Source organism: Sciurus vulgaris, assembly GCF_902686455.1.
Source record: "Sciurus vulgaris genome assembly, chromosome: 15".
Lineage (NCBI taxonomy): Eukaryota > Metazoa > Chordata > Mammalia > Rodentia > Sciuridae > Sciurus > Sciurus vulgaris.
Window position 1 is genome coordinate 34,796,674 of NC_136476.1, and position 27,832 is coordinate 34,824,505.

General features: G+C 43.5%; 1 protein-coding gene across 3 annotated transcripts in view; it reads left to right on the forward strand.

Moving 5' to 3' along the window:
- The window catches only part of CCDC171 (coiled-coil domain containing 171), a 455,940-nt gene extending 428,893 nt beyond the window's left edge, over positions 1-27,047 (forward strand). For 2 of the 3 annotated variants that reach the window (XM_079112671.1, XM_079112672.1), the window contains one exon: positions 26,697-27,047. In XM_079112671.1, the coding sequence (XP_078968797.1) occupies positions 26,697-26,990 (294 nt within the window). In that variant the 3' untranslated portion in view covers positions 26,991-27,047. The remainder of the gene's footprint in view (positions 1-26,696) is intronic. The other variant, XM_079112673.1, reaches the window with a different exon arrangement.
- Positions 27,048-27,832: the final 785 nt, after the last annotated feature.

Here is a 27,832-nt window from a genome sequence, read left to right on the forward strand (position 1 = left end):
TAGTAAAGGGGATCAAGCAACTTTCATTGAAGGATTCATTTTTGATTTAAATATTTTGTTCTAATCTCCAACTTCCTTTTTAACTTGGCAGAATGACCAAAAGAAAAACAATGTCCCTCCCTAGCCCAGTTTACAGCCTGCCAGAGCAGAGGATCCGGTTACTTCTTCCAAATTGTATACATTGCGTTGTTCAATATATTAGATTTTTTTTCTTTTTAAATCTATTGCTCATATACATAGGGTTTTCTTTTAATGGCATGTCAAAGTGGACTATGGTGAAAAACCCCAGGAGTAAAAAGAAAGATTGAAAATTATAGATCAAATATAGCCAGTTATTTAAGACTTTTTTTTTTTTTTTTTTTTTTTTTTTGGTTCTTTGAGTATGTTGTGGAAGGAATTCTCTGCAAGTGATACATCCTGTAACTGTAGGCAGATGTAATCCCCTAGCCGTGACACCAGCAAAGATTTCCCTTTGCAGAGGCATCAGCAGCCATTTTGTTCCCTCCCACCTGGAGGTAGTGCACAGGAAGAAAGAGGGCCACTCTGGGCCATGTGCATGCCCTGCCATGCTCCATAATCGCTTTTTACAATTCCCATGCTACCCTGTGAGCTTGGCCTTGGAAGGGAAAGAAACCCAGGGTGTGGCAGCCTGGGGTTGAAATCTGGGGTTGGATCTCAGAAAGTTCTTTCTCCTTGGCGCACTTTGGCCCCCCACATTGCTTCCAGCCTCAGGACACGTGCTGAGGTTGACTGTCCAAATGCAGTCGCTGTTCTTGCTGGGGCTCCCTGTCAGTATGTGTTATGAGGTTACTGTTAGCGTTACATGCATTTGAACTTTTACCTTTTCTCTGTAAAAATGTAAAAACCATATTTAACCTCATGAAACAGCTTGAGTGGTGTCTTATTAGGGAGTCCTGAGAAGCACAGCTGGAGACAATGATTTGAGTGCAAATGGCTCATGTGGGAAGGTTTCCAGTGGGGCTATGGGACTATGGGACAGGGGAGGGATGGAGGCCACTGTGAGCAACTGGAACTTAATAGTGCTTGGCACTCTTGCTGGTTAGAGCTAGATAGTTCTTTTTTGGAGGGGATGCTGTGCTGTGAATTGCAGGAGGTTTAGTAGCACTCCTGGCCTCTACCCCCGAGGTGCTGGTACCTCTTCCCAATTCATCAATTGTGATAGACAAAAATATCCCCAGACCTTGCTTTATACTCCCAAGCCACAAAACTGCCCATGGTGTAGAGCCATGGGAGCCAGGGGACTGTGGTGTGGCAGTCTGGCTGGCATGCACAGAGATGGTAAAGACCAAGTGAGCACAGTCATGTCTGCTGCATCCTCTTCCGGAGCTGGGTTAAAACCAACAGAAATAGTTGTTTCGGGTGACTCCTTCCTAAGGCTGTGAGCTCCCATTAACCTGGTGTCCTCTCATCCTTCACTCCCATAAAATCCTCTCCAAGCAAAGGTTAGATAAACCCAGCTCTCCTTCCCTGGGCTGGAGACAGTTTCAGGACCTGGAGAGAACTTGAGCTAAAGGCAAACAACCTTTCTTGAGCCTGTTGGGAGGAGGCGGTTTCCCCCATGGGCTAGCTTATTCATTTCTCAAATCAACCCTGCAACAAAGCTCTTAGTAACCTGTTTTGCACACTGGTTGGGTCACTGCCCACAGACACACAGCTTGGAGAGAGGCAAAGTTCAGATTTGATCTGTGCTCTCTCTGCAACTAATAAAAGGGTGGATTTTCTGTTCTCCTAACGGGTTGGTGAGGGTGGGGCTGTGATATTTTAGAAAGAGGAATGTTTTAGGGTGACTCTCATGCATGGATGAATGCTGAGGAAGCCAACTGAGAAGAGAAATGGGTCTTGATTCTGGAGAACTGAGGGTTTCACAGGAGCATGGTGTGTGCGAGCCGTCAGTGGCCCTTCTGCCTCCTCCAAGGCCCAAGCCTGGATTCATTACTCACACCTAGAGCTGTGAATATGTTAGACCCCAGGAGCTTCCCATGGGGTGATCTCTCTCCTTCACCACTCTACTGATATTATTCTATCAGAGCTCTGGCAAAGATTCTCAAAGTAGCCAAGTCCAATGGACATATTCCAGTCTTCCTCCACTTGACCTTCTGGAAATAATTTTCATTTGTTCTGTGGACATCCTTACTCTCTTTTCTTTTTCCTTTTTCTGATCTTTTTTCTTGTCTCTTCAGCTGGTTCTTCTCTTACAGCTGACCTTTAAGCATGGACTCCAAAGACTACAACCTTGGCCTGATTTATTTCATCACTCACAGTTTTCCTGGATGATCCTATAGGTTTAGTTCCTGAATTTAAGATTGACCACTTTCAAGTCTGATCTCCAAATCAGACTTTGGGGATGAGGGGACACTTTTCCTTTTTTTTTTTTTTTTTTTTTTTTTTTTTTTTTTTGGTACCAGAGATTGAACCTAGGGGCACTTAACCACTGAGCCAAATCCCCAGCCCTTTTATATATTTTATTTTGAGCAGAGCCTTGCTGAGTTGCTGAGGATGACTTTGAACTTGAGATCCTCCTGCCTCAGCCTCTTGAGCTGCTGGGATTACAGGCATGAACCGCCATGCCCTGCCAAGGGTGCATTTTTAATTGAATGTCCTAGGGGTATCTTGAACTCAGTAGATCCATCTGACTGTCCTTAACTCTGCTCTCTTCCTACAATATCTTTCCCATTGGTGATAAATTTACCTATATAGCTTCTTGAGAAATGTGGTAGTGACACTAAGCTTCCCCCTTTCATTGAGTACTCTTTCACCCACCTGCTACCCTACAGGTCTCATTCCACCTCCAATATCTCTTAGGTCTACATCATCCTCACTAGACCTTGCTGTTGCTTCCATTCAGTGATCTTTGTCACTTATCCTTGGCTATCATCATAGCCTCCAAACTGGCCTTTCTTGTCTCTAGACCTCCTACTCCTCAATTATCCACCTCTGGACATTCTTTCTAAGAAATATGACTATTGCCATATTCCATTTGAAAGTTTAAAAAGAAGTTCCATCATTTTCAGAATGAAATTCACAGAGTTTAACCAAACATACCAAACCCTTCACTACCTGAGGAATTCCAATATCAGTTAAGAGTCAGTACTACTTGGATTCAAATCCTGGTAACTTGGGAAAATGATTGCACCCTCTCAGCCCATTTCCTCTACACTAAAATAGAGATTGTAGTACTTGTGTTCAGTCATCTCCCTTTATCCACTGCTTCACTTTCTGAAGTTTCAGTTACTTGTGGTCAACTGTGATCTGAAAAAATCACTATATTGCAATGAGAAAGCAAGATATTTTGAGAAACCACATTCACGTCATTTTTATTACAGTACATTATTTTTGCTTCTATTTTATTATCAGTTATTATTTTTAATCTCTTAGTGTTCTTAATAAATCAAACCTCATCATAGGCTGTATAGAAAAACACAGAATGTACATGGGGCCCCTACTCTCTGTGGTTTCGAGCATCCCCTGGGGGTCTGGGAACATATCCTTCTCAGATAAGGGGAGACTGCTGTATAAAATCTATAAAAGGCACTTGATCAGAGCCTGGACTGCATTAAGAGATGAGTGAATGTCCTCTGTTGTCACTGTGGCCTGATTTTCAAGGTGGGTGATATGGAAAGCTCCATCCGCCACAGGTCCTCTCAGTATTGTACCCCATTCCCTTGACTGTGACAGACTTGCTGGCTCTGGGCTAGGTACGGACTAGGGACACAGGAAGGATTAGCACATTGCCAGCATTGGCAAGCCTGTTTCAAGGTGGGGGCCCCAGTGGAAAAGGAGAGGTGGAGGGAGTTTGAGGAGGAGCAGTTTTGAGTCTGCTGTGCCTGACCATGAGCTCTTGAGGTCGCTCAAAGCACCTATTGACTTACCCAGTTTTGAAATTGACTGCTGAGCTCAGATTGCCTCTTGTCCAAGAATGTATCACTCTGTCCGAGAACCTCCTCGGGAGCACAGTTATGGCATCTAGAATGTTCCCAGCTTGTGCTGCCTGAGGACTGAATCGGTGGGAAATGTGAGAGCCTTTATTATATACAGCTTGGCAGTGGGACTGGGTAGGGACGATGAGGCTGGTGGGCCTCTCTCAGAGAGGAGAGCAGCTGTGATTGTGGGAGGGAGGGTGGCGGGTCCCCTTGGGGGGGTCCACCTTGAAGAGTAAGCTGGAATCTGTGGGCTGTGGTGGCACATGCCTGTAATCTCAGCTACTTAGGAGGCTGAGGCAGGAGGATCCCAAGTTCAAGGCCAGCATCAGCAACTTAGCAAGACCTTGTCTCAAAATAAAATTTAAAGGAAGGACGGGGATGTAGCACAGTGGTAGAGTGTTTGCCTAGCATACAGAAGGCCCTGGGTTTGATCTCAAGTACTGGAAAAAAATATAAGTGAGCTGGAGGCCTGGTTGAGGTGGGAACAGTGAATGCCACATCACAGCAATCAAGTTAGCTCTCTCAGTATCAATGACAGTCCCCCTTAATTTTTTTCAAGGGTCTTACTCTGATATTTATTCCTTAGAGGTTTAGACCATAGGTTTGGGGGCAGAATTCTCAGGATTTGAATTCCAGTTCTGCCATTTTCTAGCCAGTGTGAGTTTAAGCAAACAACTACCTCTCTGTGGCTCAGTTTCCTCATCTGTAAAGTAGGGATAATAATAATAGTGCCCCCCTTGTGGAACTGTCGTGAGGATTTAAATGAGTGGTTAGAACAGTGCTGGGCACATGGTGAGTGCTGCTGACAGATAGAATCAGCAATGATTTCAAGGAGGTATTTAGACCACAGCTGTAGGCTGAGACACAGAAGTGATGATTCTGGTCTCGTCTGCGTCTCTGATGGTCTACCTTGCTTAGCCCTCTGACCTTAGTTTCTTTACCAGCAAACAGATTTGAATAATGTACTTCCTCCCAGGCCTGGGTTTTGTAGCCTATCCTACGCTGCCGTACCTTCTCTCCCTGTCATCTGTCTTCATCCTCCATTCCCAAAGACTTAGAGTCATTTTCTTTGGTTCCCTCTTCTATAGAAAGCTGCCTTTCAAGGGTCTACTTGACCCCTGGGGCCTAGAGTGGGAACACCTCCCTGGTATGACCAGCTTTGGGAACCGCCACATTTAAACCCAGTTCCCTTGCCCTTCTGCCTTCTGCCATGTGAGAACAGCACAACAAAGGGCCATCTTGAAAGCAGAGAGCAGCTTTCCCCAGACAACCAAACCTGCAAGGTCTTGATCTTAGACTTCTCAGTCTCTGCAACTGTGAAAAACTAAGTTCCTTGTCTTTGTAAATTGCTTGGTCTGTAGTATTTTGTTATAACAGCACAAATAGACTGGGGCAAGCCCCCTCAATATTGGGGTGGCGGGAAGCCCTGAGCTTCTGTGGGAGCTCCTCCATCCCTCTGAACTGTGTCTCAGTGCACAAGGGCTTCCAAAGGCCACCCAACAGGAGGAGGAGAGGCTCCGAGGAGGGCTGCTTCTCCAGCAAGTGACAGCAGGCCTTCTGTCTGCTTGCTGCCAGGAGGCTTCTGCTCATCAGGATGGTTTGCTGACACTGAATGAGTGACAGCACAGTCAACTAGGCTGCATATGTGCTGTCTCATTTTATTCTCACAAAATCCTTAACTTTTCTATACGAGAGAAATGAGGAAACAACAAGTTTACTTACCGACCTGCATCACATATATTAGAGCTTTTCAGTTTTTGCAATGAAATTTGCTGCTTGAACCTACTTTCTGGTGCTCAAAATCCTTAAGAGTGAACTCTGGACCCTGCCCAGGGCTGGGTCTATTGTCAATGCTCCCCTCTATCTGATACCTTCAGCGGCCCCTGCACTGACTCTGCTGTTTTTATCACTGTCTCTTTCTTTACTCGGTTCATGCCACAAACCCTCTTCCTCTGCTTCTCCCACTCACCACCCTCATTACACTTTGCGAATTCATTAAAATCCAGTGTGAGCCAGCATGTCCCTTGAAAACCCTTCTTTTCAAACAGGCTATGAGCCTTTCCAGATTCCCTTCTGCCATCACTAGCCTGCCACTCAGTCACGTTTAAGCCCATTGCTGACAGACAGACTTCCACTCTTTCCTAATGTAACTCTCCTGACCAGAATATCCTATGCACACATTGTTTCTGGAATGATAACTTATGCAAAGCCTTAAGAATTATTCTTAAGAATAATTCTTTTCAGAGTGGTACCTGAACAAATCCTTCCCGTTGGGTGTAAGTTCCTAAGATTGTAGAATGTTAGAGCTGGAAGGCGTCTGAAAGGTCAATAGGCGGCTCCACTCCAGAGAGACGAGGAATCCAAAACCCGAGAGCTCAGAGGAATCATCCAAAGCCACCCACCAACTTGAAACTGGACCAGAGCCCAGACCTACAGACCCCCAAGCAGCACCCAGCACCTTCTGGATGCATTGTGCATTTGTTCCCATCTCCTAGCTTCCTGGCGGCGCTGTCTGAGTGTTTTCCATGTGGGAGAATATAGTGAACCGGGAGTGGTCTGGGGGGCAATGGGCAAGAATGGAAGCTGAGACCAGTTTAGAGTCTACTACAGTGGTCCTGGCAAGAGAGGACAGGTGCTTTGCTGGGGTGATGGAGGAGGGGCAGGTACAATTTATGTGGTTTAATGATAAATGAGGAATTAGAAAAAGAGAAGGGCAAGAAGGATTCCAGGTTTTTAACTTGAGCATTTAGAAAAATGGCAGTGTTGTTTACAGACATGGGGAATCTAAGAGGGGTGAAGTTTTTTTTACTGTTTTTTTTTTTTTAATGGGAGAACAAATTTAAATTACCTTTTACTTGTGAGACAGCTAGAGGAGATGTTCAGGCAGGTATATGAATATGCAGTTCAGAAAGAGCTCAGGGGAATTTGGGGGTTCTCATGATGGTAAAAGTCATGGGGCTGGCTGAGATGGAGAGAATGTGCACAGAGCCAGTGTGAAGGCGGAGAGGGTCTCAACACCCAGAATGAAGGGAGGAAGTGCAGCAAAGGAGACAGAAGGAGCAGCCAGTGCCACACAAGGAGAACCAGCTCTGGAAGCTTTCTGCTGAGAGTGTGCCAGCTTGGTATGGGGCCCTTTCAAGCAAAGTGCCCCATCAGCTACTCCATCAGCCCTGGGAGGCTCCTTTCTGTGCTGCAGAAAGAAGGCTCTGCGAGAAATGATCCCCCTGCTTTAGGCTTCTGGCAAATGGAATGTGTAATTTCATGATGATGATCCTCGTTTTGCAGCATGCTGTCCCTACTTAACAACTGCTGAGCACAACCCTAAAGTGGCGGGAGACGGGTGTTATGGTGCGTGATGACACACGTGTAGCACCAAGTTCAGGAGCTCAGGAAGGGGAGGGAGCCGCCACTGCCTCAAGTGGGTCCTTCCGGGATATTAATCTGAGGATCCTGCTTTTGTATGTTTCTAGTCACCAAATACATTTGACTAGGAGCTACACTGGAATGTGGCAACTTCTTTGCCTCTTTCCTAAGCCAGCCAATGCAATCATACAGAAGTTTTACCTTTATTTTCTTTTGTAAAAATTTCAAGTATCTCCTCTTTATGTGCTTAACAATGTGATAATGAAATATTTTGCATCCATCAAAATTGATGTTTCTAAAAAGTAGGTAATAACATGCAAGAATGTTTAGTTTTTCAAGTTAAAAAGGAAGACTGTAACACTGCATATTCAATAGATCACAATTGTGTCATCTAAACAAAATAAGATCGGAAAACAACAAACCTGGTGAAGAATCTGCCAAATAGTAATAGTGGTTTTCATTGGGTGGTGGAAAAATAAGCAATTTCCTTTTCCTAAACTTATGTATTTTCTAAATATTTGTAATGAGTATATATTGTTTTAGAGCTGTGCAAGGAAACTCTCTACAATAGTCTATATCTGGAATGATAGTGTATATTGGTAATAATCCATATTTGTACTATTTAATCTACAGCCACTAGCCACATGTGGCTATTGAGCACTTAAAATGTTATGTACTAATATCACTGAGATTTTAGTTGTACTCCATCATTGTTTATATAAATTTTCATTTGAGTACCTACATCATGCTAGTGACTATCATATTTGACAGTGGAGTTTTAAATTGCAAAAAACAATATAGAGGAATGTGAATCACCTTTAAATAATATAAGCATTTAAAGTGTGTTCACTGTATCAGGCTTTGTTATGTGGGAGTGAGTTTGGACTTTATAATAGAGAATATGGACACAGTCCAAGAGAATACTGGAGTTTTTATTTAAATAGCTTATAGTCTGATGCAATAAAAAGTGATCTGGTATCAGGCTTGTTCATGCCTGAGTTCAATTTTAAACTATAAAGAAATAGACAATAACCTCGATGTTATTAGTTGTTGTTCTGTAACAAATTCTGCTATTCTGAGTGCTCTTGTTGTACACATGCGACTTGAGCTTTATTCAAATGGTTCGAAGCATTTTGAGGAAGGAACAAAATTTACTGTGCCCATTTTATAGAGGAGAAAAATTAGCATGGTGAAGATTCAATTCCCACAGTCACAAAACAAGGAACACAGCAAAACCTCTTAGTTCTTGATGCCTTGAGGATTTTAATCATCCTTTGCAATGTGGCAAGAGCAATTTCTGACAGACCGTCATGGGAAGGGGATGTCCCCAAGGAATTGGAATGATTTAAGATTTGCTGGTTTTGGCTAAGTCCTTTAAATGCAGTTTGCTTTTGCTAGGCTGCTGCTTCTTTTTTTCTTGGCTTCTAGAACAGTCTTTAGTCCTCAGAAGGCGAGGTACTGTGCATCTATCAAAGATTGCCCTTGATGTGGTTGGATCTGTCTTTACGCTTTCCCTGGAAATGCCAAGCAAAAACCCCTTGTCTTTTCATGTGAGCTCACTCTGGGCCCCTGGCCCCACAGCTCCACCGCCATCCTCCCCTCTTGTCGGGTGGGGAGATGGCCAACCCTAATTCCACATCTGGCAATTTAGAAGACTTAAAGGGGCTGAGCTCCCTGCTGCTGATGTTCCCTGCTCCACTGGGCTCAGTGGACGCAACACTAGGGAGGCGGCCACAGAACACTGCTTGATGTTGAGCAGGGCTGGGTGGCCTTCACCAGGTGGCCGTGAGTGTGAGCTGGGAGTAGCAGGCAGCAGCACATTTCGCACCACTGAATCCCCTGAATGTTTTCAAACCTAAACTCTGAATCTTTTTTGGTTCAAGTTCTATGGAAAGGTTGGAATCAGTTGTGATAAAAAAAAATAATAATAAATTGGTTCACCCGTCTGTCAGTATTGCCAAGAAATATTCACATGAGCAGGACCATCCAAAAAAGTGAGGAGCAGCTCTTTTTCAAGACAGATCTCTGGAACTCACTCCTTCCCTTGCTCAATACCACTTCCTCTCCTCAAATCTCACTTTAAAACCTTCCTGTTTGCTTTAGCCTGATGACTGACTCAGGCCCCATTCATCTTTCTCTCCTCTCTCCCCGTGACCACATCCTTCCACTCTCCCCTCACCATCCACCATGAGAACTCGTATCTGCCTCTTGCCTCCCTTTATCTTTCAGCCCCTTGCCTGTTGCCCTGCAGTGACTGCCTGGCGTGTCGAGGTTCCTTGCTGGCCTGTCCAAGTCACCCTAGTCCCGTCCAGATGTGTCCAGAAGTGTGGGGGCTCCTCCCCCTGGTTCTGGAAGTAATGAATTTCAGTGGTACTTGTGCCTAAAGAAGCACTTTGCAAGTTGTATTTCACAAGTTACAGATTCAGAAACTTGAGACACAGAACACAGAAAGACCTTGTAATAGACCTGCAAAGATACCAATTCCCAGCTGTGTTTCCCTTGGGATGCTTCAGGTAAAGCCTGAAGGAGAAGTGGGAATAAAACATAGGCCAAACTGGAGCTGTTGTTTCGCCTCCAGAATAGAGTTATAATTGTCTCAACTGAGCTTCTTATTTCCCTGAAGTAACAAGGAAAGTAAATTCCTCAGCAAAGTTCTAAGGCAGGATTGACCTTGGGAAAACAATCCCAGTGTGAGCCTCTGTTTGAGTTCTTTGTGTTCAGGGGGTACAGGCAGTACTTTCTGAGGCGTTTGCTTTCAATTCTGTTCTCCAATGGTCAAACTGTGGGTTTTCCCACAATGCATCACTGTCCTCCATCCCAAGATGGTGCCTTCTACCACAAACATGGAGGCAGGTCAGTTTGTTTCTCTCTTCACAGTGTTCTCACTGCTGACTCCAAAAGAAATGCTTTCAGAACTAAGCATTCCAGATTTTTGCCAGATGAAATATATACTTCTCCTATTTTTTACCTTGATCACAACAATAACAGCTGCCATTTTTCTCCCACTTTATTGTTTCCAAAGCATGTTTGTAGTGCAGAGGTAAAGTGCATAAGACAGGTGTTTACTATTCCTGTTTTACACTTAAAGGACTAAGGTCAACATGACTTGCCTTAGGTCACATAAGGGAGGGAATAGTGGAGCTGGAATCCACGTGAATCTTCCCTAGGAACCACATCCAACTACAGATTTCCCTAAATGAACATCAGCAACCAGAGTCAAGAGAGGAAGATTTTGGGTAGAAGATTCTTTTTTTGTCATGTCTGTCTCATTTAAAGACTTAAAAGTGAGTCAGCATCACCCAAGCTTACTCAAACAGGTGGCACAGTGATAGAGGTCAGAATTATGCTTCTGGTGGAGGAAACTGGGATTGTTTGTAACAGCTAATTCCGCTGTGTGAAAAACAAATAATAAAGGTATTTTTTTTATTCAAAGAGAAAAAAGTGACAAAGAAATATTTTTTAAAAAAATGTGTCCATCTGGGCCCGGTGTTGCACCTGTAATCCCAGCAACTTGGGAGACAGAGGCAGGAGGATCGCAAGTTCAAGGCCAGCCTCAGTAACTTAGCAAGTCCCTCTATCAAAATGAAAAAATGAAAGGACTGGGCATGTAACTCAGTGGTGTTATGGTGTGTGTATATGGTGTCTCCCAAAAGCTCATATGTGAGACAATGCAAGAAAGTTCAGAGGAAAAGAGATTAAATTATGAGTGGCTGGGGTGTGGCTCAGTAGTGGAGTGCTCACCTAGCATGTGTGAGGCAATGGGTTCAATTCTTAGCTCCAGATATAAATAAATGAATAAAATAAAGGTCCATCAACATCTAAAAAATGTTTTAAAAAAGATTAAATTATGAGAACTTGAACCTAATCACTGGATTATCCTCTGATGAATTAATTGGTTGGTAATTGTAGGCAGGTAGGTTGTGGCTGGAGGAGGTAGGTCACTGGGGCATACCTTTGGGATTTATATTTTCTTGCTGGTGAGCAAAGGTCTTTCTCTGCTTTTGATGTCCTGAGCTGCTTTCCTCCTCCACACCCTTCCGTTATGCTCTGCCTCACCTGGAGCCCAGAGCAATGGAGTTGGTTATCTATGGACAGAGACCTCTGAAACTCTAAGAGACCTCTAAAACTGTACACCCCAAATAAACTTTTCCTTCTCTACATTGTTGTCAAGTCTTTTGATCACAGTGATGAAAAAAGCTGACTAAAACAGTGGTATAGTTCCCCTGAGTTCAATCCCCAGAACCAAAACAACAAATAAACAAACAGCAACAACAGTGCCCAAACTCCTTCCCTAATTTTGAGGGAGATGTACATATAAATACACATACATGTGTGCATGCCTGTTTGTGTGAGTATGTGTGTATTAGATATACGTATTTAATTGTATGTAGTTTTCCTCCTTTTCAGTAATGTTTCTCTGAAGCTTAGTGGCTGGTCCTGCCACTAAGTTGTGGGTCTAGTTCATGAGATCTTGACAGATGATTGTGACAAATGATTTGGCGAGAGAGACAGGGAAAGCATTGTTAGCACAGATGCTGGGACTCTGAGAGTAGTGCTCAGTGGAGGTGAGGAAAAGTGGAGCGATGGCCAGGAGGGTCTCGGGGAATGGTGACTTTGGAATTGGCTGACGTGTTTATTTGGTGTGAGGTCAGCTACAGCTCTGAGAGCAATAACATGATCCCCATAAAACAGACCCCCCAGGCTGGACCCCGCCTGCTTGCTTCCTAATAAATGAGACCTTGCTGTCAAATCTCTGTAAATGGTGGATTCATTCAGTCTCTGTGTTATTATAGCCTCTTCCTTGCCCTTCTGTGTAGGTCCCATTGATTGCTTTTTAACCACTTTCCTTTGTACTATTTCTCAGATGAAGAAGTTTGATTTCTGTGCCTATTGATCACTTCAACAGAAAGTTTTGTGAAGAAGTCCAAGATGTGGGTAGAGGTTCAGAAAAATTTTTTTAGATGTAAGAACAGCTGAAAAGATCTGAACTTTAGACTGGACCACGAATGAATGTGAATAAATAGCAGAGATCTCTTTTCAAAAAGCCAACACAAAATGAAGATGTGTGTGTGTGTGTGTGTGTGTGTGTGTGTGTGTGTGTGTGTGTTTTGCCAAAGCAGCTGTTCTCACCACTGGGCTTATGCTTGTCATTCTTTCATGTGTCACAGTTAGACCTAGGAAATTCCCCGGGAAGTCCCCTCTATCACAACGCCTGCAGTTTTTCCATTTGAGTGTGATTCTGTTAAATCTTGAAATACGTTTTTATTATCACAAAATGGATCTTCCTGGGGTTGAGACCACAGAGTACCCCAACAGAGGAGCAGAGTGGACTAGGAGATGGGACTCTGGTCTCAATTTTAGTTCTACTATTACCAGTGGGGTGACTCTAGGCAAGTCCTTTCATTTCCCCGGTCTCAGTAATGGTCCTGTAGAAGGGAAAGCCACAAGGATGCCAAACGCCAAAGTACCAGCCATCATGCTTGAGAAATGTTTCCACCTGCCTGCCTCTGCCTCCTTCTATAGGATGAGGGCTGAGCTAGACCATCTCTGAGGTCCCTTCTAGCCCTATGCAATTCTGTTGGCAGCATCTTGACACTCCAGTGGGTCTTGATCTATTAGATCCCATGCAATTATAATAGCATAGTGATTTTGATTTTGTATTATAACTTTGTCTTCCTGATTTTTAAATTTACATTTTCCATTATATGGCTTTTGTTTGTTCAAGTTGTCACAAATTCTTTGTGGAAAAAGAAAAAAAACATAACTAGCTGGATGAAAGAATGCATTCATCGAAAAGCTGGAAAATGATAACACTCTTACCACTAGTAATCACAATAATTGTTTTTATTAAATTCTTACTGTATGAAAAGAACTATGCTGAGCCCTTTTCGAACATTTTATATTAGGTCATACAATCCTCTTAGTAAACCTGAGAAGCCATAATTTTTAGCTCCATTTTATAGATGGGGAAACTGAGTCTTAGAGTATCAAACAACTTGTCCAAACTCACACAATTAATGAGTGGTAGGGCTGAGCTACATGTTCATGACTGGCTAACTCAAAGCAGTGGTGTGTGGGCAAAAGCAAAAACAAATCCCCAAATCCCTGATTTGAAGAACTCACTGATTTCCACTGTGTGAATACTGAAGTTACCAACTTTAAAACCAGTTCAAAAAAATTCCAGAGTATTTAATAATCTGTGCTTGAAAAACAGTAGGGGCCAACCCAACACATTCCAGAGAGAACCTGTGTGGATCACCCCTAGGCTCCCCTGCCTCTGTGGATGATAGGCTAGGGATGGGGATGAGAAGAAAGAAATAAGAAAGGAGAGGTGGTCCTGGACAGAGAAGGTACGGAGACATCAAATCCATCCATGTGTTCATTCATTCAGTCAAGCACTCACGCATTCATTTCCCAGGGGCTTAGTGAGCATCAGTGAAGCCCCAGCACCTGTGATAAGTGCTCAGGAGGCAGACATGAGAAAGATGAGCAGGTGCCCACGCCTACAGAGTCCAGAGTGCTGGGGTGAGAGAGCACATCATGTAACACAAGCATGTACAAGGGAACCACCATGAGGGAGGAGTTAATTCTGCCTGGTGGCCCTTGAAGGACCAAGTTCCAGGTAATACACATTTTGCTTTCTTTCTAATTTGTGGAGGTACTTTCTTCACTAGAGAGGTATGTTCAGCTTAGCTTCCCACATTTTAGAACTAGGCACAGAAATCAAAGATAGGGCCATGAAGGAGACAATGATGCAGAAAGTAGTCTCCTTGGAGTTAAGAATGTTGTCTGACTCACCCCTGTATTCCTGATACCTCTCTTGGGCATAGGCTTGACAGTCAGTAAATATTTGTTGCCTAGATAAATCATTGATAAATAATGACTTATGAACTACAGAGAAGGCTGTTTGAGGCAAGGGGACCAGCAACAGTAGGAACAGAAGTCATCTAAGTTGTGATCCCTAAGCATACAAGGGAAGATTCTGAGCGAGCAAGACAGAACATGGGCAGGGACTCCTGATGCCTGGACTTGGGTGAAGTACTCTAGTTGGTGTCCTGGAATGGTGCCACCTGACTGGCGGGCAGGATATAACCTTGCTAAGGATGAGCACCAGTGGCGATTCTCAGACTCCAACTGACAAGGGACAAGTCATGTCAGAGTGAGCTTGGGAATGCCAGGAATTATATAATTCATTGTTTTCCTTTACATGTTCAGTATAGGAGAAGCTAAAAACTAATCGGTACAGGCTGAAGTTGGGGTTTAAATGGATTTCATTTGCATTTATTTGCTCTTCTTTCCATTGTCTGAGAGGAGGCTGCTGTTAAGGAAAATCAGGAATAGTTTGAATACTCCTCCCTGGCACTTAAGACTGTTTCTATAAGAAGTGGATCTGCAGGTGAATTTTGGATACATTTTTCCTCCTGATAATGTCTTATGTTTGTGAATGGTTTCTAGTTTCCAAGGACTTTTTCCATAATTACTTTGCTACATCCTCCTACAATCCCTTGGGGATGTTAAAAGAGATGCAAATGTCTCAATTTTACCAAAGGAAAAAGTGCATCTCAAGGCAGACAAGTCACTCACCTGAAGTCAGACAGCTAACTTCTAGCAGAGAAGGTCCAAGATGGTTCAATCTAAGTGTAGAGGCTTTCTGATCCTCCCTTCCCTTTATGATAATACCTGCCTCCTGAAGCGAGCAAGTCCTTCCTGAGACACAACAGGGCCAGAAACGGTCCTATTTGAGAACTTCTTTATCTGCAGTGAACAACTGAACCTGCCTGCCCCAGTTTCCCAGCCACCTCATGACTCGACGAGCAATTGCTTTAACTCTGACAAAATTAGGCCACCTTCAACCTAATGGAGCCCGTTTTCAGAGTGAGACCCTGCGTGGAGGCAGCTCGTTTCCTGAAAGGATAACAAAAGCATGCTTTTGTGTGTATTTCACTTGATGGAAAGGAATCCCCAGTGAGGCCATTTCTTCCCCCTGAATTCTCCCAACTCCAGAATGTCTCCAAGTTTCCAAGATTGTCTCAGAAGAGCCATTCATCTATGAAGATGGACGAATTGTCTTCCAGCTCAGTAGGCAGGGCGTGTGAGAGAGAGAAGGTGAGGGGCCAGACTAGAGATGTGGGGAGAGCCTGAGGGAGACAGAGATCCAAGGAGTGAGACACACGAGGAGAAAATGTGTGCAGACAAATGTTGACGGACGAAGGAAAGAAACCAAAGGGCGGGACCTGACTCTAAGGTCCCATCTGCCAGGGACATTTTCCTCTGAGCCTTTGTAGGGCCTGTCAAGGTCTGCCTGTCACTTCTCATCACTTGACTCTCACTGAGGACCTCTGTGTCATCACTGTCATGAAGAGACCCAGCCACTGGCAAAGAATTTCCTGGGGTGCTACCCGATACACCATTATTTGCCTCTTATCATCTCAGTAGAGTAGTTACGCCGCTGTCAGAGGTAATGGAGACCATGCCACTAAGAAAATTGGCTGTAATTTATTTATCAATTGTTTCTGCATACCACAAAAGCGGCCTTCTACTTTACGGCTGGGTCTAAGGTATTTGAGAGCCCCCGAAGTTCATGGTTTTCCGGTATTCTAAGTTCTACTTATGGCCTTTCCTGTATATGACACACAACACCACCCTTGTGGCTTGCAGTCCGTTTTCTTCTTTGCTTTCTTTAGTCACAAATCATCCTGAGGCATCCCTTAAGTGCATTTGTATTGTTAAGTGCACCGGCTTGATTTGGTGTTAATTCAATTTGAGTGCCCTTAATATCTTGTGGGGGTGATGCAATGCAGGCCGCCTGTACCTTGTAAAATCGGGTCCCAGGTCTGCCTGGGAGCAAAGCACCTTTCCCATAGCCATTTACCAAAGTTGCTGATAAAATTTTCATAAGGGAACCTTTTTAGTCTGACCCTATTGTGTTATTCTACCATTAAGTCTTGGAGAACTGAGCTGGCTTCTAGTGACAGCTTATCACATTCTCCATTATTGCTGCCTGCCCAAAGAGCTACTGACTGGGTGCAGTCTTGCTCCCTCCCTCCCATCCACTTCAGGTCCGTTCTGGGAAAAGCCTGTGGGCCAGCACCTAGGGGCTAATGGGAGATAGTCTCTCTGTGGGTGCCTGGGAACTGAACTCTCTTCCTGATGAGCTGGCCCTCTTTCACTGTGGAAAGCTCTGGGGCTCTGAAGGACGTTGTTGAGCGGAATAATAAGAGAGGAAGAAGCGAGGGGCAGGCCAAAGTAGAGCGAGAGTTATAGAGCACTTTACTTAAAACAGCACACATAGGCTGAGGCAGGAGGATTGCAAGTTCAAGGCCAGTCTTGCATTGTGAGACCCTGTCTCAAAATTAAAAAAAAAATAAATAAATTCAGAAGGTCTGGGCAGGTAGTTAAGTGGTAAAGTGCCCCTGGGTTCAATCCCCTCTGTGGTAACAAAACAAAGCAAAATAACCACCAAAAGCAGGAACATCCTGCTGACACCACTCTGACACAGCTTGAGTGAGAGGATTTGGCAGGTATTTGTCTCTGAAATATTGGCTTTAGAAACCTGGAAATATTATTCACTCAAAAAGAAATTCAGAATCTGGGGTCAGAAGTGCCTGGGTCTGCACTTGACCTTGTTGGCTAACCTGCTTTGTGGACTGGACAAGATGGAGTCTAAGAGCTTCACTTTTAGCATCTGGGAAGTGAGAATAGCAATGCTGACTTCCTTGGTGGGCTTTCCATGACGATTAAATGAAGCGACACACAACGGGCCTAGAGCACACCTGACACATCAACAGCATCTCTTGCACTGCCTTAGAATCCTGCAGGTTCTCAGAGGCCAAGGTGAGGAAGCTGGTTCAGAAGAACCTGGTTCAGAGGGTGGAGAAATCGTCTGGATGCCCCAAGATGAGAAAGAAACAGGAAGAGATAAGTCTAGAAACTTTGTCTCTGGAATCCCAACTCAATTCAGATCTCTTTCCATTCTTCCCATTTTCTCCCTGATATCTCTCTCCATGGTCATGGGAGCTTGGGTGGGTTTGAGATGCACAAGGCTACTTTTTGCTTTATTGATTACAGGATTTCTTTTGACTGCAGACTAACTCTTCTAGGTCATTCTGCCTTGTGTGGGGGCCGCGTGTGAGGAGCTGGGTCTGACAGTGTGTGTTGCTTCACCTGCCTGCTGCTGTGGATGAGGAAGCTTGACTGTCGGAGAAACAGAAACAGGAGGTGCTCTTTCAAGAGAATATTTTTAAATTATTGTTATGAAAGCAATACAGGTTCATTGTGAACATTAGAAAATCTGGATAAAACATAGACCCTGTGATAAAAAGGAAAAAGTCATCTGTAACCGCACCTGCAACTGAGATAAGGTGCAGTGTTTTCCTCCCAGCTCTGCAGACATACGTTCATGCTCCCTGTGGACTCACTTGCTCTCTGCAGTATATTATAGTGTTCAAAGGCACAGACTCTGGAACCAGTCTGGGTTCACATTCTGGCTCCACCACTACAGCAAGTTATTTAACTCTTCTATCCTGTTTCCTCATCTGTAAATGTGGGCTTCATAATAGCACCTTCAGTGGAGGTTAAGAGAAGCAGACGAGTGAGCAGAGTCAGTGTCTGGCATGCAAACACCATGTAAGATTTTCCTTTTGGATTATTATTATATACAGTAGAAACCTGGGATCATATGATATATTCTGCTCAAGGTGAGACCAGTTTCTTCTTCACTAACACTGGGCTGTTCTCTATAATGCACTCTCTCTCTCTCTCTCTCTCTCTCTCTCTCTCTCTCTCTCTCTCTCTCTCTCTCTCGGCACCAGGGATTGAACCCAGGGGCACTTAACCACTGAACCACATCCCCAGCCCTTTTAATTTTTTATTTTGAGACAGGGTTGCTGAGTTGCTTTTGCTAAGTTGCTTAGGGCCTCACTAAGTTGCTGAGGCAGGTTTTGAACTTACCATCCTCCTGCCTCAGCCTCCTGAGCTGCTGGGATTTCAGGTATGCACCAGTATGAAGCCCTGCCACCCCTTAGTTCAGTGTGCTAGGGCTGAACGGTGGTAATCACATCTTCATCTTCTGAAGGGTTTGATAGACATTAACCACAAATTCCAATAGGCTGATTCTGGAGAGGGTTGTTAAATCCATTTTACAGAAAAGAGAATTAAGACCGAGCAGGTACTGACATGGTTGCATGAAGTCTCCACACAGGTGTGTAGACATCCTGATTGCCAAGTAAAGAGTGGTCCAGCCCATTATAAGTGACTGAGTCACTCTTGGGCTTGGGATATGCCTTTATTATGCTGGAGATTTAGGTCTGTGTAATAAGGAGTAAAAGTAAAATCAGGAAAAGAGACAAATTCCCAGAAAAAAAAAAAAAAAACATCTCATGGAAGGTACTGGGAGTCTCCATTTGAATGTGTATCCTTTTATAGGATCAAACATGCTGAGAGTGAAAAATGACCATTTCAAACCACACTGGGCCTTTTCCTTCCAGAGGGCAGGAAGGAAGACTGGGGTCTAGTACTGTGACTGTGTGTATATGTGTGCCCGCCCATGCACGTGTGCATGCGTGTGTGAGTGTGCCCGTGCATGTGTGTGTGCATGTGGAGAGCACATGCACAGAGGTGTCGGTGTGGAAGCCTCACGGGCGGAGCAGGAGGAGCAGATGGGGGCCGGGGAGCTGGTTTTGATGAAATATTGGCTAATGCTCGGGGCGCCGAAGGAGAAGAGGCTCTGGTCAGGGAACCGTGCTACATTAGAATTTATAATAGATTAGCTTATCTGCCCCTTGATCTTCAAGGGTATTTGGGGAGCTGAGGATGAAGCATTTCTGCCTTGATTTTTACAGCAAGAGGAAACCTCTGGAACGGTATCCCCAGTCTTTCCTTCTGCACAGCCCAAGGCAGTGAGCTAGCTTGTCACACCCCCATGCAGGTCGTTTGGAGGAGGCTGACAGTGCCCAGGAATGCTGACGTGCTTCAAAACAGCACACAAAAGAACCCTCTCAGATTCCTAGGGGGAGTTGCTGTCCGTCCATCCCAGGATGGATTTTAACATTGGATGCGAGGGCTGGGCTTCCTCTCCCAGAGCACGGGCAAGAAATCCATATTCATCCTGTCTCTCTGCCAGACTCCCCTTTCCCTGTCCATCTGTCCATCTGTCTGTCTGACTCTACCTCACTCTCCAAGGTAAATGGTGTTTGCTATTGTGAAAAGGGAAGCCGCCAAGATGTTCCAGTTGAGCTGCTGCCAGTGATGTTGCTTTAAACTCCAATGAGCTGAAGCGGCTAGAAAAGAAAGAGTGAGGGGTGAAGTCTGGTTTGATGTCTTGGTGCACTGGGGAGATGATTCATATAACATGAACCCCTCGGGGTCCTTGGTTAAATCCCATCCTAGCACCCCCGGCTGAACTGGAACTCTGAAGTCCAGCCAAGGAACGTTACTGGTCCTGTTTCAGCAAACAGTTGCTGGGTCAGAGGCAAAGGACAGGGGAGGAGTGGTTCTTTCACTGGAAAAATTACCTGCTGGGAAAGAAGGAATCGTGTGATGTGTGTGGTGGGGAAGTCCAGCCAGGGAGGACCTGGCTCCTATGTTACAGGGTGCTTTCAGAAGCCAGAGGGACTTTTTATTGGCTGAGGGGCCTGAGGTCCCCAGCAAAAGAGGCATTGGCTCTTTCCAGAGGCACGGCTCTGGAAGGGTGTGATGGTGAGGGCTGAGAGCCAGGGCTCTGGATGCCAGGCTGGTATGAGGAGGGAGGGAAGCCCAGAGGGGCCATGACTGTCCTGGGTCTCACTTTCCAGTGCAGGAGGGAGACACAGAGCAGGGAGCAGGAGCTGCCCTGGTCCTCTCCAGCCAAGGGCAGTGGAACCTCTATGAGCCCCACTTCGGCTTTTGTGTGATGTTTAACAACTTTGGACAACCTATCTCCACTCCACCTTCTTAGAAGGTTACCCTCTTTTCCTAGACCTCTCTCTCTTCTTCTCCGCCAGCACTCATTCCCTCTTCTCTTGAAAACTGTCTAAACTTTCATGTAGGGAAACCCCTAAATGCTTGGTTAAGGCAAGTCTGGTGGGGAGACTTGGGGCGTATGACCCAGGCCTGGCCTGAGAAATTGGTTGATAGGCCTGTGAGCCAACTTGTTCCAATCAGAACCGAATCTGGAACAACTTCTTTTTTTAAAAAAAAAAATAACCTTTATTTTATTTATTTGTTTTTATTTGGTGCTGAGAATCAAACCCAGTGCCTCACACGTGCCAGGCAAGTGCTTTACCACTGAGCTGCAACTCCAGGCCCTGGAACAACTTCTATTGGAAACTTCCTTGGAACTTTTTTTTTTTTCCTTGGAACTTTTGAACAGAGAAGTTCTATTTCATCTGGGGTTGATGAGATGAAAGGATAAAAGCCCAGAGCTTCCAGGGCCCATCATGATGACAAAGTCTGTCTGCAGGTGAAGTCACTGGAAAGAGAAGCTGAGGGAGATGGGGGGCAGTGATGGTTTCTGATGGTGCCATTTAAACATTGGGATCTAATCATGCTGTGGTCAGGATCTACCCCTGGATGCTTCAATCAGTTTCCCTCCTGTTTTCTTCATCAAGTTTGAATTTTTCTTCTACTCGTACTGACCGCACTACATCTGTGCGTACGGTTAATACGCCTTTCTGTCTTTATTGCGTGGAGTGTCCCAACCTTGCCACTGATGATCTATGTGTTTCTTCCAAAGCTGAGGCTTCCAACTTCTCAGTTTCCTCTTCTCTGCCCCCCTCAGACTTCCTGCCTGTTTCTGTGGTGTCAACTAGGACCTCTGTGAGAATGTCCCCCACTTCCACATTTGTGTTTGTATCTAAGAATTCCTTATCCACTACCAGCATCCAGTCATCTGAAACACATTTTCACATCTGCATCATGCACATGCACGGGCACAGCTGGCTGACGCCAACATGCTACTCCTGATCCCTTGGGAGGGGAGCACCCCTCTTCTCAACTTTCTCCTCTTCAACCCTCATCTGGTCCCCAGAGTTCAATGCCAGAATTATCTTTGTTTCCTTCTTCTTCTTTTGGCCCCTTCCATTGAATCATCTGCCAAGTCTTCAAACATCTATGTATTTTTTTCTCCATGTGTTGCCATCCTCTGCTCTATAATCTTATCATGATTATTTGCAAATCCTCTTATACCCATTTCATACTCTCCCACCCACCACATCTCCCGCTTATTTAACTTCCTTAAAATCTCCCTTCACACCACAGTTTGCCTAAAGAAACCAGATTCTTTACTAATGTGCATTCCTATGCCCATTATATGGCAGTTCACGAAGCGTGGTAAGCCAAAAGAACATCTTTCTGGAGTACATTTTTTGAAAATTATTTATTTATTTATTTTTATTTTTTACAGACTGCATTTTGATTCATTGTACACAAATGGGGTACATCATTTTGTTTCTATGGTTGTGCATGATGTAGATTCATACCATTCGTGTGATCATACAGGAATACAGGGTAATGATGTTGACTGCAAGATTCCTTGAGGTGTGAAAAGTTAGCATATTTACTAGAAATCACTAGAAAGTAATTTTAAACAGTATATTTATGTTAGAACAGACCAATTGTATAAAGCAGATCACAAAACTCATGAATTCTGAAGATATGAATTACACAGATTTGAAGGAAGTTCTGAGGTTGCAGAAATCCTTTTTTCACTACCACCCAAGAGTTCTGGATTTCCTTCCCTCTTACTTTGGGTAGAAAGTGTGGAGACGCACTGGCCTCGTGAGTCCAGTCTAGGCTCCTCCATTTGGTGTCTGTCTCAACTGGTCCTATTGTTCCTACCTTCTTCCTTGACTCCTGTTAATTCCCGAAGGTCAAGGGCTCTTCTAGCTATTCCTTAAACTCAGTGCTCTCATTCCCAATCCATTCTCGCTGTGATTTCCTTTTCCAGATGATCTCCCTCTCCTTTCCCCTATACTTTGAGTAGCCCTTGGATTCTGCATCAATAAATGGATTATAAACTGGACAAGAGTCACTCTCCTGCTCAAAACTCTGCCTCTTCTCTTGCTGTTGGATGTGGTCCAGGCTCCATGCCATGGTACACTGGCTCTTTGATGATCTGGTCCCTGCCTAATGCTGCAGCCTCAACTCTTCCTGTGACTGCCCCTTGGTCTTTGCTGTACAACTCCCTAAAACATAGTAACACTCCCAAATCATGGTGGTCATTCTTAAGTCTGTCTTGTGCTCTCCATTCCCTTCTCCTCCTGTCTTCGCCCATTAAGACTCAGCTCAGGCACAATTCTTCTTGGCCATCACTCTTGAGCTCCATCTTTGCACGGATTGGGACAATTCTGCCCACCTCCTTCTCTGCTCATCAGATTGGGAGGCCCTTAAATGCAGGAATGAACATCTTTGTCATTCCTTCTATGTTTCTTAAGTGAATAAATTAATAAACAAATAAGAGGTATCAGAAGACTCAGCATTTAGTGCCTTTGTCCTTATTCACATTGCCTTGGGTCAGTTATTTCACCTCTCCAAGCAATGCATTGCATGTAGTCAAGTCTGTTTCATGTACACAACAACTCTAGTTGGGGAGACAGCTGATCGAATAGGAAATTTACAAGTAAGAGGGGTGTTGGAAAGGACAAATACATTCATGGCTTTGTGCAAGAAGTAACATCTAATCTAAGATGCTTTGGCTATGTAGTAGTTCTTCATGTAAGGAGGTGGAGAAAGATGTTCTAGGCAGAAGAACAATTGTTAAGGTTTGGAGGAAAGAGAAATAGCACATATGAAGAACAAAAATAAGTTCCCAAAAGTTTCTGAAAGCTGAAAAATGGAGAGGGGAGGTTAAAGGGGACAAGAGTATTTGGGGCCTAATATTGACCCAACGTATAAAGCCCTATATTAGACCTTATTCTCAGGGCAGTGGGAAGCCACTAGATGCTATAAATGCAAAATTGCCTGAATCACTTGTGCTTTCTGGGATCAGATGGGGGTGTTGACTTATTTCCTATTTCTTCCAGATTTATTGTTATTTTTATTTTATACATATTGAATCTATATTTTGAGGTTCATGTATTCCAATGATGGCTATAAGGTTCTTATTTATTATTCTTGATGTTCTTATTTGTTTTATATTCCATTTTATCAGATCCTTTGATTCATAATTACCTTGACTCTTTTTTCATCATTTTGTCTCTGCTTTCTGTTTCTCTCATAAACCACATATTGTTCATATATTTGTAAAAATAATGATTAGCAGACTGTTTCTACTATGCTTATATTTATTTATGCTATAGTACGTTAGATCAGTCATCCACCTATCTATCCACCCATCCACACATCCATCTGCCCATTCATCCATCTATCCATCTATCATGCATTATATGTCATCCATCCCTAATCTTTCCCTGAACAAGGCAACCTAGTGCCCCATTCTCATGTCTCCTTGATATCCTTCCCCACACTCTTGTTGATTCTGTTTACAGCTTCTGTTCTGGTGATTTTTTTGTTTTGTTTTATTTTGTTTTGTTTTTTACACCTTGGTGTCTCGATTTTTCAGATGATAATAAACTCTACTAACTTATTTGAATCTACTTATTTTCCATAGTTCTTCTAGCAATCTCCAGGATTTACTTCTTACCTGAGCTTTCTAAATAGTTCTTTGTATGGCAGACCTGCTAAAGCTTTGCCTGCTTGGGAATGTATCTATGAACCCCCAAATTTAAATCATGATTTGGTTGAATATAGAATTCTATGTTAAAGTTGTTTTCTTCATTGTTTCTGTGCTCACCATATTTCTGTGGCTTTTGCACTTTATTCTCTTGTACTCATAGCTGCTGTCAAGAAGTCTGAAGTCATGTATATGTTCTTTCCCTCTGGAAGCTTCTAGAATTTTTCTTCATCATTGATGTTCTTCAGTTTCATTTTAATGTGTTAAAGTATTGATTTCCTCATCTGTCTTGTTTGAAGCTTTCTTAGCTCTTTTAATCTCTAATGATGAGAAATACATTGCCATTACTTCTCCAAATATCTCCTCCATGATTGTTTCCTCTATTCCTTCTTAGACTTCTTTTATCCAGGTGTTGGCATGTCTCCTTGTTTTTTTTTTTTTTCCGATATTTTATCTTTGTTTCTTCCTACATCTTTCTGAAGAGATTCTCATATTACTGCACTCTAATTCATTCTTTGACTATATCTTTCCTGTTATTTTTCTTTATATCAACTGTTGTATTGTTCATAACTAAAACCATTACTCTTTTCTTTCTTGATTTCCTGTTTCTTCTTCATATTACTGACATTTTCTCTTCGAGGCTATTTCTTATACCTATTTGTAAATCTTGATCTGTCTCTTATGTTAAATCTGCTTCATGTGATACAAGTTGTTCATCTTGTCTTTCCTTCCTGATGGTTGAACAATTCAGACACTAGGCCTTTGGCCTGTGAACTCAGGTTCCTTCAGGGGTGGCAGCAACTGTGGTAGGGCGTTGATATTAACAGAGGGGCTCAAGCCCCACTCTGAGAAGAGAGGCAGGGTAAACACCCAGGCTTAGATCTGCACACCCCACACAACTGAAGCCCACCACCCTGATTCTTTTATCCCATCCCCCTCAGCACCCTGATTTTTTGTCTTTCCATCCATCCACAACTTTATTCAGGATCCTTCTTTGAGAAAAACAATGAGTTTTTCAAACTCTGTGGAAACTCATGAATGGGTCATGAAATCAATTTAGTGAGTTAGCATTAAAAAAGAGAGAGTAGAAAAGAGAAAATACAAGAAAGAAAAGAGAAAATTGAAAGATACAGAGCGCGTTCCATCAGTAAGCCTATTGTTAGTTGAAACTTTCATTTGTACAGAGCTGTGTAAGTACTGAGTAGCCACGTACAATGTATTCTTCATAATGTACTCTTTACTGTTAACGAAAGTCAAAGTCCATCCTGAGGGTTGGGTGAGGAGACACCAGGGGGTGGAAGAGTGAATGCTCCAGGCCGGTCAGCCAGTTTACTCTTCTTGACGCTCTTTCCTCACAGGTGTTGGCATTGCTGTGGTTTAACCCACCTCACATCTACCACCTGGCGGGTGCTGCTGGCTTCCTTCCCACAGTGGGGTGGGATTATTATCCTCCAAAACAACATGGGCAAGAGCAGAACTAAGAGCTCTCCTGATTGCCCCTCTGCCTTCCATCACTGCCCCTGGCTCCCCACTACCTGCTGCTTGGTTCTGCCATGTATTTAGTCTACAAGGGCTTCACCACTGTTTTCATGTAAATCCTCTAGAACCCATCTTCCTTTTAATTTCTGTGGTTATTCTAGGCTGAATGGTAGGGGGGAGCCAGCAGCCTGAGCTGCTTTTCATCTTGTTAGAAACAGAAACCTCACCTGCAACCTGGCCTAGGGCAGCTAGGCTCCTGTTCCTGCTCAGCATCCTAGGTCTCTGGCAGCCTTCCCTCCCTCTCCACAGGCCCAGCCCCTCCCACTCCGCACATCTCCTGCTGGGTTCTCTCTCTTCCTCCTTGCACTATCTATTTTGACTTTTGCTTTTGCCTGTGATTGTTGGAAACCTCAGGCCCCAGCCAGCAGGGAAATTTATAGCTAAACAATTACATTGTTGAAACCCTGACAAGTCCACCCTAGTTAGTGGCTCTAAAAAGTTGGGAGAAGTGTGGGCAACTAAATGGCTTCATTTGGTGGGCCTGCAAAGCTAGACTTGTAGGACCCAATACTTTGATGGGAATTTTTCATTTTTCTTTTCCTCTTACATTATGGTTCCAAATGCTAGTCTCAGTCAATATGGATGCATTACCTGGAGAATGGCTTGGATATTTGGATAATCATCTTCTAAATAGTTTCTTTTTCTCCTTTCCTATTATGACTTCTGGAACTCAGCCAACAACAATGCAACAGGCAGGCAACCAACTGAGGAAAAAAACAAACAGTGCTGGGTTGCATTAGTGAATTATTGTATATTAGGTGCAGGTGGGATTCCTCAACTTCCCAGCCTGGCAGAAAGCTTTTAATAAAACAGCATGAGCAGGGAGGAGCTGCTTTTGAAAAAGTGGTGTCATGGAATTTAGGGAAGAAAAGAGAAGGCTGGAGAGCTCAGTGATCAGAGATGTAACTGTGCTGCCGCTGGGGTACAGCTTCACAGGGCACGAGCATCTGAAGAATCAGGCCCTTGACTTACAAGGTAGATTAAGTTCCAGGTCTCAATTCTTCATTCCCTTTTGGTAGTGTTACACCTGCACACTCTTGCCATGACCACGTGGTGGTTGGAGGATTCTTCCCCAGGACCTGACTTTAGTCTTGACCAAATGCATTGTTTGACCAATGGGAGGTTAATGGGTATCATGTGAACACAGGTTTGAAATATACTTGTGGGACTGGACTCACCCTCTTATGCTTCTGCTTTTGTCACAGGAAGAACATGCCTCACAGAGTGCTGGTCCATGGAGTATGGGAGACATGTCAGGAACATCTAAACTTGATCTGCAGGTTGGAGACCAGCCCTGCCAAGCTCGGCCTACAATAACAGCCAACTACTTTTCAACTCAGATATGTGAAAGGAGAAAAGACTCTTTGTTGATTTCCTCTGGGATTGTTTTTGTGTGTGGTTGTTTGTCATGCAGAAAACCTGACCAATGCATTCACTTAATAGGCAGGATAAGTTGGATATCTTGTCTTAAACAGAATAAATGCTCTTTTCTAGGTTGAGATTAAGTTTAAGAAGTAGAACTGGTGTCAGTGCCCAGGAAACATCTAAATTGTTGCTTTCTGTGAAAAGATGTTGTCAAAAGGTACATCTGTGATTTATAAAATGAGAAAGATCTTATATATAATGATGATCTTGTATATATTATAGTGTATTGTATGTTGAAATTTGCTAAGAGAGTAGGTCTTCAGTATGTATTCTCATTATGCACACACACAAATTACTGTGTGAGGTACTATATATGTTAATTAGCTTGATTGTGCAAATCATTTCATAATGCATACATATATCAAAACATTGCATTGTACACCTTGAGTATATATGATTTTTTTGTCAATTATACCTTAATAAACCTGGAAAAGAAAGACCAATTGAACTGCAATACCATTTTCTCTAAGCGAGAAGGACAGAAACTGTCACCAGCACTTGCTCATGTGTAGAAAGGAGATCTGAGGTATGGAATCCAGTGAGGAGCTGGGAAATAGTATTTCAAAATGTTGCCTATGGTGGGCATTTGAAGTGAAAACCTTGGATGATTGGCATCTAATGGTACCAAGAAAAAGAAAACAAAAAACAAACAAAAAATCTCCTGAGCAGTTTTATGATCGTGGCTTAGTAAAGAGTGAGTAGAAAGTCCAATTTGCCTGGACTGATGTGGTTTGTAAATCAACTCTGAAAGTGTCTGTGATTTAATTTGATGGATACAAGGTCTCAATCTTCAGCACTTATCAAAGTGCTAAACAAAGAGGAGATGCTCAATAAATTGACTTGTAATTGATAGATTATCAAGAAACTTAAACCTAATCACAACACTGCCATTAATTAATTACATGACTGCTGAATA